At 42.3% G+C, this 12,190-nt stretch overlaps 1 protein-coding gene across 1 annotated transcript; it reads right to left on the bottom strand.

Moving 5' to 3' along the window:
* Nucleotides 1-865: 865 nt before the first annotated feature.
* Nucleotides 866-11,916, bottom strand: LOC118804565 (epoxide hydrolase 1-like). The gene is made up of 8 exons (XM_036565065.1): nt 11,749-11,916; nt 11,135-11,315; nt 8,633-8,845; nt 8,229-8,358; nt 7,091-7,305; nt 5,638-5,746; nt 3,888-4,013; nt 866-1,073 (listed from the first exon to the last, which is right to left on the bottom strand). The coding sequence occupies exons 1-8, from the start codon at nt 11,914-11,916 to the stop codon at nt 866-868; spliced, it is 1,350 nt and encodes a 449-aa protein (XP_036420958.1).
* Nucleotides 11,917-12,190: the final 274 nt, after the last annotated feature.

The following is a 12,190-nucleotide window of genomic DNA, read 5'->3' on the forward strand; positions in this document are numbered from 1 at the left end:
TATCAAATGTATATTGTAGTTGAACAAACACTGTAAGAAAACAATCCATGTGATCAGCCCCAAAAGCACAAGCACACTATGCCACTATAGCCTTCACAATCCAAAGTTTAGTGGTTCTAGATTGTGAAACCGGTACAAAAAAGTGCAATATAGTAGAATGAAGTACAGCCAACTTAGACTTCAAATATCATTATAGAGTTCACTTGTTTGTAAACCCCAGCTGTAGCTCCCACTATGTGTTCACTCACCGCTTCCCAGACACCCAGACGCTGCTCATAGACGGTGCACTTCACTGCTTCTGAAGAAACTCACTCACTTTCTTGGTTCTTCCTACTTGCTGAATGGCGAGCTTCCTACCAGCTTCACTCAGAGCTTCCTGACCACCATTAGTGAAGTGACCCTGGACCACAGGCAGGAACTGAGGTACGCAGCTCATCACCAGCCATTTAAAATGAAAGTCATTTTAAATCTCATCTTCCCATAAAGACTTTATGAAGATGGTACACAACTTTGAGCCACCAAAGAACAAAGCATTCATTAAAAACATCACAAATATTAAGTTATATTCTTAATGTTCTTGTGTCTTCCACAGATGACATGTCCAGAAGAAAAACTCTTTGAACACTCCAGACAGTTTGTATTATAATTTTATTCTGAAATTGCTCAAATGGCCACATACTGCAAGGATTCTACTGTCAGAGTTGGAATGAAGTAAGGATGAAGTACTGATAATACAACAGCAAATCAAATAAAAACAAAACAAAATAATTGAAAATAGAAGAAAACGGTGCTAGCTGAGCTATGATGGTTGTTCACCCCTAATAAATGTAATCGTTTCTCTCACACATTTTAAGGTGTTCAAAGTCTATTTCTTCAGAGCCTCCACTTTAGCCACAAACTGCCGGATATCATCAGCCAGGAGCTGCGGCTCCTCCATGGCAGCGAAGTGTCCTCCACGGGGCATGTATGAGTAGGACACAATGTTCTTGTATTTCTGCCGAGCCCACAGGGGTGGGCAATGGAGCAGGTCCTCTGGGAAGGCGGCCAGCCCAGTGGGCACGTATACACCTGTCCTGAGGGCACACAGACAAAGGCTCAACATTGCTCAGTTTTTTTTATGCTATAACTGTTTGTAAGTGGCCTATGTGTGTCATTAGTGTGTGCTAGGGATCTGCATTCTGACTAATATTGACATATTAACTAAATAAACGAATATTTGGACAACTAATTTTCACTTCAGACAAAATGAATGTATGGCTGTAGGCTCTCTTTTTAGGAAGCAGCACTGGTGTTGCACCAAAAATTAGCTGCACGCTAGGGACTGAGTATGAGTACGTTACTTGCCTGTACCGATAAAATTGGATAACCTACTTGGAATTAAGTAGTTATTAGCATAAATGAGTGCAATGTATCTTAACAGTTAAATGATGTGCATAAGCTAGATATGCTACATTAGTTACTTTTCTTCAAGTAACATTGCAGCGGAGAAGAGTGAGTTTTGTTCCACGTCAGATAAGCACTTCATTACAGCTGTAACTAAAGTACATTTCATAGTTTTGATCCTTATCTGTCTCAACAGTACAGCTGCTACAGAAAGCTCTGTCCATGAACAATTTAAAATAAAGCTGTTTCATTCAAAACAACTTGCTGTACACAAAGTACTGAATGAACATGCTGAGAAACTGAGCTACTGTAGCTTTGCTAACTTGTGCCACGCTGTGCACTGAAGCTAAAGCAGGCGGTGAGGTACATGGTAGGACAGTTCACTCTCTCTACAGCCTATTTTACAAAGACAACATAAGAAATCAACATATTAACATTTATATCTTGCAGTTCTATTCAGTCAAAGTCAACAAATATGGACTTTGGTAGCAAATGTTGACTTTTTTGCCTCCGTTTTGACGGCCTGTGTTTGTTCACCTTTGGTTTTCATGGTGTAACTGTGTGCTTAAAAACAAGCTAAAATTACATAGTATATGTCTGGTGGGAAAATGGCAAGGTGGAATGTTTAAAGTAGCCAATACCTTTGCGTTCAACTGCCGTAGAGTCAATAACACTTCTCTGTGTGAGGAGACCCTCATCCACTGCCAGCTTGAGCCGCTTGTTCATTAGCACGGCAGCGTTCACTAGGCTTACTTGTTAGCTGATATTAAATGTTGGCATCAGTGCATTAAATATGAGTATGAGTGAATCAGCATGGTATTGGAGAGATACTAGATACCAGTATTGGTTTCAATGCATCTCTACGGCACGCAGAGGAAAACATTTCAAACCATGTTTTTTTAATTCAAAAATAGCCGAGGAAAATTTTTTGTATAATTAATGTATAAATAATGTATAATTGTTCTGTAAACTTTGTCCACTGTGGTGGTTTTTGGTATCTGCTGTTTGTCCTGCAAGTATCAGTTATGCAGTTATGAGTTCACACATGTCTAGGTTCAAAGGATAACTATTAGGGGTGGGGGAAAAAATCGATTCTTAGATGCATCGTGATGCGGACGTGGATGATTCTGAATCGATTCACAAATGTCAAAAATCGATTTTCTAGATATTACATTTATAACGTAATGTTGACGGAACGCAAAAGGCGGAACTTGGAAGTGCGGAAGTGCAGCGCCCTGACAGTCTGTGGCGGCACATAACAAAAACACAACTGGATGAGCGAGAAATCCGACCGGCTCCCTCTGCATTAAAAGCTAGGTAAGGTCAGAAGTCGACAACCTAAACGTTAAGAAAAGACATTTTGTCCTTTCAACAAAAATCAAACCACCTTGGGAGCCACAACATTTAATGTCCAATATGTCTCAGTAATGTTCTAGTATAGGCTAAAAATATAAACGAAAACACACTTACTTCGCTCTGCTTTAAGCTTTACCTATAGCTGCTTTCCTCCTATCTCCGCCAGAAAACATTTTCTCAAAAGTAGATCAGTTTCTTGTAAAATGTCTCTCAACGTTCGACTGTTTTACGAGGCTGAAGTCGCTTCTTATTCTCCAGCTTCTTGTTAGAATTTTTCCCGTTCCACCTTAAATTCTGCCTGAGGCACCAAAACGTAAATGCGGCACCATTTAAGGTGGAACGGGACAATTGTAATGACAGCTGACTTCAGCTTTGCGACATCTTAAATCTCTCTCTTTGCCTTTCCGATAGCTACTAGCCAGGCGAGACTGTGCGTTGCTATGTGACCTGCAGTCTGCATGTCAGCCTTCAGGGAATTTACATGATTTAAAAGTATGTTTTAGTCCAAAACCTTCTCAAAACTATGTTAAAACAGTGTTTCCAGACATCAGGCAGCATATCCATAAACACTTAGTGTAGTAACCTTCTGTGAGGGAGCTTTTAGAGGTGGACGTCTGGTTCCTGTCACCACCACTGTGAACAACTCTGACTCTAAGCTTCTCTAGAACTGAGCATTTCACACCAAACCACTCTGAGTGACTCTGTTTACATTGTAACCATTTAATCATGCAGAAAATTTTAATCCTTTTAAGGAAATATAGAAGACAGCTGTGTTTGTTGGCTAAAGCATGCCGGCTTTATCTGTGTTCTTTTGAGTGTCATCTGTTCAGACTGATGGCACATACAGGCCATGGAAAAGACTGGACGGGTGGCAACCCTAGTGTGGTGGGAGGGGTGCATGTTGGCTCCTCATATACCCATAAACCTCTTCCTCGTCTCTATGCTACGTTTATATGCATCTTCACAGAGATATAAATCCACTTGAAATAGGCAAACTTTGGCCCCATACATGTTTTGGCTGAGCATTTGGGGTAGCGGGAAAGAAATGGGGTAAGAAATTTGAATTTGTAAATCGATTTTCGGCAGGACTTTCAGATGCTAGGCTCCTAACACCACAGGACTGAAACTGAGGCGTGTGAAGTTCTCACCTGGCGTCCTCCCTTTTCCAAAGGCTTCCTTTGAAGTTCTCTTTGTAAAAGCGCATTGAAGACACTATGGAACCCGTAGTCCAATAGATCATGACATTAGTGAGGAGGTCATCAAGGCAGAATTTCCTGGAATGGTACAGAATTCACAGCATCATGTGGCCATAAAAAGTATTCTTTCATTCATTTAATTACACGTCGATCTACACTTACTGTTCACTTCATTAGAATCCACTTAACTATGCTGGTGCATAGTTAGCTCATCTGTAGCCTGACCGGCTGACTTAACATTAGCTTAGCGAGCAGCTACAGACCCAAACAGATTCTGACTGAAACAAGTTTAGACAATGAAAAACTACTGTCTGAGAGAGTAAAAGTGGAGTGACTGGTGTTGGAGTGGTAGAAATCAAACCTGTTCTGTGGTGTTTGGGACAGTAGCATGTTGGCTAAGCTAATGACAGCTTAGATAGCAGGCTAAACGTGCCACAACCTACAGCGCAGGCCTGGTTCCCAGCTAACTGATGCTAAATGACACCTATTTAAAGGATGTCTCAGAGCTCAATGTGACTGGTGTTAGGAGTGAATGGCAAAATTGAACATGTTTTCTGGTGGCTGAGTTGCTATCATGCTTAATTTTTCTGAAATTTTTCCTGGCTCTGATTTCTCTTGCTACTAGCGCTGCCTGTCAATGAGCTTTCCCTTAATATAAGTTAAATCTAAAATATAAATGGGAGTTTATTTAGCTGTACAGACATGGAATAGAAATTTGGCACGTGTAATGGCATAATTTTAAAATACCAACATCATATTTGAAACACCTTAGTATACCTTATTACCAAATATACTGTCTAACCCTAGATCTATACGGTAGGTCAAGCTCATAAAGTGACCAGTGACTGAAAATACAAGATGCTGATAACAGAGCAGTAAAGGTGTACATACACTAATCAGCCATAACATTAAAACCACCTCCTTGTTTCTATGCTTACTGTCCATTTTATCAGCTCCACTGACCATATAGGAGCTCTTTGTAGTTCTACAGTTACAGACTGTAGTCCATCTGTGTCTTGCATACTTTGTTACCCTGTTCTTCAAAGGTCAGGACCCCCATAGGACCCTCAGAGAGCAGGTATTATTTGGGTGGTGGATCATTCTCAGCACTGACGCTGACGTGGTGGTGGTGTGTTAGTGTGTGTTGCGCTGGTGCGAGTGGATCAGACACAGCAGTGCTGCTGGAGTTTTTAAACACCTCCGTGTTGCTGCCAGCCAACAGCGTCCTGTGACCACTGATGAAGGACTAGAGGATGACCAACACAAACTGTGCAGCAGCAGATGAGCTATTGTCTCTGATCTTACATCTACAAGGTGGACTGACAAGGTAGGAGTGTCTAATAGAGTGGACAGTGAGTGGACACAGTGTTTAAAAACTCCAGGAGCACTGCTGTGTCTGATCCACTCACACCAGCACAACACACACTAACACACCACCACCATATCAGTGTAACTGCAGTGCTGAGAATGATCCACCGCTCTGTGGTGGTCCTGTGGGGGTCCTGACAATTGAAGAACAGGGTAACAAAGTGTGCAGAGAAACAGATGGACTACAGTCTGTAATTGTAGAACTACAAGGTGCACCTATGTAGTAAGTGGAGCTGATAAAATGCCCAGTGCATGTAGAAACAAGGTGGTGGTTTTAATGTTGTATGTGTTATATATACATATATGAGATACTCTGCTACTATAGAGATTTCACCTCTCAAGTCCTCCATCATGATGATGTACATTCTGAGGGTCAGTCCAGCTGGAAAACTTCTCCAGTATGTAAGCAGCCAAGCCAACAGGAGAGTCATTCAACCCACAGCCTGCAGGAGGCGCCAAAGCACTTGAAGTCACTCTATGTGAACTTGAGGTGTGAAGGTGACATTGCACTTAGTGCACCACTCCTACTATTCACAGAGGCCTTTGCTGGGTGGGGTGAGGTCACAAAACCAGCTTCAAATTCTCAGTGCTTGGACCAGTCTTTTTCAAACTTGACACACAGGTATACGAAGAGGGTTTGAGCCAGTATGCAAATCTTGAAAACAGCTTTATAAAAAGAGCTCAGGCTCCTGCATACATACCCAAACTGATACGTCGCTTAGAATCAGCATATGAATCTTCATCAGTGGGGGTCAATATATCATGTACATGAGTTTTCCAAGAGGCCAATGCATTTGTCATAGGGCTGTCTCTGTAACTGACATCTGGAACCAGTCCAAAATCTTAAAGACATTTTGATCTAAATGAGTCTGGGCAAAATGAAAAATGTTACCATCACTATATCTGTTGTGAACATGCTTACTTGCATCTTACAGTGGTGCTGTAGTATCTAGAGTGAGATATCCTGGGTTAAAAAGAGGGAAAACACCCTTCTGTTGACGCATTTTGAGAACGTTTTGAAGAGCTCAGCTCCTTTGGAGTGGACTTGCTAGTTGTTAGCTAGCGAATGCAGAAGGAAGCTAGACAGCTAATGTTACTGCTAGGAAGCTAAATATCTTACAACATCTGTATTAGTGTAGTAAGTGTCTTCATATCATCATTACAGTGGAGAGAATGAATAACTTGACAGAAATTACTCGAAACGAAGAAGACAAGCTAAAAGCTAAACGTTGACAAGGAAGCTAATTGGCTACATAGAAATCTTACCTCAGTGTGGCTCATTTACTTTTGGCTAAAAGGCTAAAAACTTGTCTCTGGTGTCCATTTTGTACTGAATAATGACAGAATCGCTGTTTTCTACAGGAATTTGTTCAACGACTGAGGTAAGAGTTATGCTAGCTTTGTATTTATTACCCTGTAGCTCAGGATTAGTTGACACCACAGGGATTCCCAATGGTTGTATGATGTATTTGTGTAATGCATGCTGGGTATTGTAGAAAAAGAACACTGATGAATAAAAACATGAAAATGTTATAAAATTATGAATTCTGTCGAAACGATAAGGCTGAGGGATACAGCACTGCTTTATAGAATGCTATATAACAGTAATAAAAACTGCCTGTTTAATACTAGGGGATAAAGGGAGGTCAGACAATGTTATGTGAACCTGAATTATGACCATTTTTGGCACATAAAATCACACAAACACAAGGGCAAAAAGAAAATACAAGAAAAATATAGGATATGAGCCATTTAAAACCATTTGTCATACAGTGGAGGCAGCTCACCCGCTGTGTCTGGTTTTGTGGCCTGGATGTGCAGGTAGCCGGTCTCCCTCAGCATGGAGAAGACATTCTTCTGTATGTAGGGGTAGAGGCGGTTGACATCCTCCTGGCTGAAGCCCACCAGAGAGGGGAAGTGGGAGCCCAATAGCAGAGACAGCAGCACGACCAGGTTTCCATTGGTAACGGGAAACATGTTGAGATGGAGGCCCTTCACACAGCTGTGGGGTTCAGTGCAATAGCAGTAGAACGCAATTGAGAGGGAACAATTACAAAGCTTATTCCAAAACGCTGGGACAGCAGAAAGTTTTTTGTTTCTTTTTTTAATATAAGCTTATTCCAAATTTGATGCCTGCTACACATTCCAAAAAAGCTGGGACAGGAGCACATTTACCACTGTGTTATATCACCTTTCCTTTTCACAGCACTTAATAAATGTTTGGAGACTGAAGACACCAACTGATCCAGTTTTGAAAGCGGACGGGCCTTCATTCATCTAGAGGTCTGGGCAGGCCAGTCTAGCACCCACACTCTCTGATTATGCAGCCATGCTGTTGTAACATGTGCCCAATATGGCTTAGCGTTGTTGTGTTGGAAAAAGCATGGATGTCTCTGAAAAAGAGTCTAAAAGGCAGCATATGTTGCTCCAGAATGTGTACATACACTTAATGGTGCTTTCACAGATATGCAAGCTACCCACTCATACCCTACTGCTGTTCCATGATAGATGCTGGCTTTTAAACTTGCTGGTAACTATCTGGATAGTACTTTTATTCTTTGGCCCGGACAACACAATGTCCATTATTTCCATAAACATTCAGACAGACCACAATACACGTTTCCACTGTGCATCAACCCATTTTAGAAGAATTTGAGCCCAGAGAAGTCGGTGGCGTTTCTGGACATGGCTTCCACTGTGCATAGGGCAGCCACAGTACAGCATTTGTGGATCCAGTGACGAGCCATGTTTCTTGACAATGTTTTGTCAAAGTATTCCTGATCCCACGCATGATTTCAGATGTTTTTTGAAGTCTTAAAATGCCCCATCCCAACTTTTTTGGAATGTGTCACAGGCATCAATTTCAGAATGAGCATATATTAACGAAAAACAATGAAGTCGATTAGGTAAACTAGCAGCTCTTACTCCGGTTTCATTTGAGCCATGTTGGTGGCGATGATGGAGCCCCAGTCGCCACCCTGCAGGTAGAACTCGGAATAGCCCAGACGCTCCATCAGCTTCAGAAAGACTCGAGCTGCATCCAGAGTGTTGAATCCTAAGAGAATGAGGGAACTTTACGGGGTTCGGGCAATAGATCTGATCTATGGAATTTGCTTCATTAGTTTTGCAGCAGGACTACAAGGCTGATGTAGCTAACAGGTAATAAAGGCCTATAGCTCCCAGTTAGCATCTTTCAAAGTGCATAGCTAAACCATCATACACTACACTGAGTTGTTAAGTCATCTTCAATAGACTTGCTTATGTGATGTCTGTTTGAATATTTAGCTTACATTTGAAAGATTAATCATTACTACAATATATTTCAATACCTTCAAGCTCTGGGGCATCAGAGTAGCCATAGCCAGGAATAGAGGGGCAGATGACTTCGAAGACCAGGTCGTCCTGATTGGTCAGCAGGAGTGGCAGCATCCAATAAAACTCGTAAAAAGAACCAGGCCAGCCATGCAGCAGCATCAGGGGTTTCCCAAGCTGGCCAGCAGCAGCACCAAAGGGCTTACAGTGGACAAAGTGTACATTTAAGCCTGCAATGGCCCAAAAAGGAAAAAACATGTACATATGCATGCACACATACATTATATGGCCAGAAGTATGTGGACACCTCCTATTTACTTAGTTCAGGTGTTTCAGCCACACTCATTGCTTACAGATGTATAAAATCAAGCACGTAGCCTTGCGATCTCCATAGACAAACACTGGAAAGTAGAATGTGTCGTACTGAAGAGCTCAGTGACTTTAAATGTGTCATAGGATGTCATTTTTGCCTTTTCATGAATTTCAGTCTTGCTGGATCTTGTAAGTGCTATTGTCCAATGTCTAGACATGAAAATGTAGGCCACCTTAATTCACAGAGCAGGGCTGACCAAGGGCTGAAGTGCGTAGTGCATAAAAATAGCCTATCCTCTGTTGCATCACTCACTACAGAGTGCTGTCAAACTGCCTCTGGAGGCAACAACAGCACAAGAACTGTGTGTCAGGAGCTTCAGGAAATGGGTTTCCATGGAGGAGTAGTTGCACACAAGCCTAAGAACACTATGCGCAATGCCAAGCGTTGGCTGGAATGGTGTAAAGCACACCACCACTGGACTGTGGAGGAGTGGACCGTATTCTCTGGAGCGATGAATCATGCTTCACTATCTGGCAGACTGACGGACGACTCTGGGTTTGGCAGATTCCAGGATAACGCTACCTACCAGAATGCTTAGTGCCAACGGTAAAGTTTGGTGGAGGAGGGATAATGAGCTGGGGCTGTTTTTCATGGTTTGGGCCCCTTAGTTCCAGTGAAGGGTGATGTTAATGCTACAGCACACAAAGACACGCCATGATATCTTTCCAACTTTGTGGCAACAGTTTGGTGAAGACCCTTTCCTGTTCCAGCATGACTGTGACCCTGTGCACAAAGCAAGCTCACTGAAGACATGGGTACAAATTCCCACAGACACTTTCCATAATCTTGTAGAAAGCTTCTCAGAAGAGTGGAGGCTGTTATAGCTGCACAAGGCCAACTCCTTATTAATGTCCCATGGGTTTGGAATGGGATGTCTAACAAGCTCATACAGGTGTAATGGTCAAGCATCCCCAGACTCTTGGCCATATAGTGCATATTCTTTGCCTGGAACAGTTTTGTGCCTAAAATTACATTGCAATATATGTAGTTTCTGCAGTTCCCGACAAATTCTCCATCCTCAGTCAATTCACAGTCATATGCAAATGTTTGTGCACCCCAGTCAAATGACATTTTGTTGATTTTCTAAGTGAAAATAATTTAACACATCATCTACAGTTCACCACTGCATTACTGTTTGTTTGCTGAATTTAATTAATTGGGGGGAAAATTTGACAAAAAATGTTTCCTGTGCAAAAGTTACAGCACATGATAAACTCAACTGTGCACAGAAATTTGCCAAAAAAATCTTATTTTCACTTAGCAAATCAATAAAACATGCATGCGACTGCATATGAATATGTTCAGGCATAACATTAAGAACACCTCCTTGTTTCTATGCTCATTGTCCATTTTATCAGCTCCACTTACTGTATAGGTGCACTTTGTAGTTCTACAGTTACAGACTGTAGTCCATCTGTTTCTCTGCATACTTTGTTAGCCCCCTTTTACCCTGTTTTTCAGTGGTCAGGACCCCCATGGACCCTCACAGAGCAGGCACTATTTGGGTGGTGGATCATTCTCAGCACTGCAGTAACACTGACGTGGTGGTGGTGTGTTAGTGTGTGTTGTGCTGGTATGAGTGGATCAGACACAGCAGTGCTCCTGGAGTTTTTAAACACTGTGTCCACTCACTGTCCACTCTATTAGACATGCCTAACTTGTTGGTCCACCTTGTAGATGTAAAGTCAGAGACAGCAGGTCATGTGTGTCAGCATAGTTTGTGTTGGTCATCCTCTAGTCCTTCATCAGTGGTCACAGGACGCTGCCCACAGGACACTGTTGGCTGGATATTTTTGGTTGGTGGACTATTCTCAGTCCAGCAGTGACACTGAGGTGACACTGATCTGCTCAGACCAGCGCAACACACACTAACACACCACCACCACGTCAGTGTTACTGCAGTGCTGAGAATGATCCACCACCCAAATAGTACCTGCTCTGTGAGGGTCCATGGGGGTCCTGACCACTGAAGAACAGGGTAAAGGGGGGTAACAAAGTATGCAGAGAAACAGATGGACTACAGTCTGTAACTGTAGAACTACAAAGTGCACCTATATAGTAAGTGGAGCTGATAAAATGGAAACAAGGAGGTGGTCATAATGTTATTCCGGATCGGTGTATATTTTGTGCATAAGCTCAGGCTGACCTTCGATTTTCGTTTTGAAGTGTGGGTAGCGGTTCAGGACGTTAACTTGCTTCTCCCAGTCAAACTGGTGCCTCCAGTAGGAGATCACTTTCCTGAGGTACAAGGGATTGAAGCCATAGTGGAAGCGGGAGTCCTCCAGAGGAGGAGAGAGTCGGGCCTTGTCCAGCCTCGCGTGGAGGTCCTGATGGGACAGGAGAGCATTAAGATCATCGGAACCATAAGAGACATTACAAGCTACAACACTTTTTGACAATCTGTCCCAAGATTAGATTCTAGATTTTAGTAAAAAAAAAAATAAATCTAAAGTATCTTCAGAAAAGATCTAAATATGCTGTTTTTCTTTACTTAGCTGTAGTGATGATTAAGGCATAGACTCCATAGTTAATGTTGGCTTACTACATGCATCACTACACACACTACTACTGTACTATCATGTCCAGTTCTTCCAGATTTGTAGTTCCCCCTCTAACTTCATGTCAACTTGAAGCTGGAATAGCCTAAAAGCTAAAGCCTGTTGAAAGAGTTTCTGGCTTCTTCAGTAGTCTGAGGTGGAATCGACAGGACACTTACCGTCCTTGTCTAATTTTAGCCAGTACTGCTCCACCTTCTCTCACCTGTATCTCCTCATCAGAGGTTTCCACCATAAAAGGTTGAATAGGAGGGTCATTGGCTGCTGGTCTCTTCTCTCTACTCCACCATCCGTCGCCCATGGCAATGGAATTCGCTCTCCTCTGGCCTCCCACTCGGCCTACTTGGCTTGCATTGGGACCACCAGCTGCCATGAAGACCCTAGGGAGCTTGAGCCCGGCTGTGCTTGGAAAACCAATGGCATGTCTGTAGATATGCAAAAAAGAGCATGTAAATGTCAATAGTTGTTCATTTATATAGCCATGCAACAAAGTATATAGTCACTGTCATTGTAACTTTCAGATTATTTAAACTATTTGAAAACACCAGCTGCCCTTTACATGTGAACGCTTCGTACTGAATGGACCAAATTACTTGGAAATGAATCTGATTACATGAGTAGATTCCAGATGTAGATTCATTTCATTA

The sequence above is a fragment of the Colossoma macropomum genome, unplaced genomic scaffold (assembly GCF_904425465.1).
Source record: "Colossoma macropomum unplaced genomic scaffold, Colossoma_macropomum, whole genome shotgun sequence".
NCBI lineage: Eukaryota > Metazoa > Chordata > Actinopteri > Characiformes > Serrasalmidae > Colossoma > Colossoma macropomum.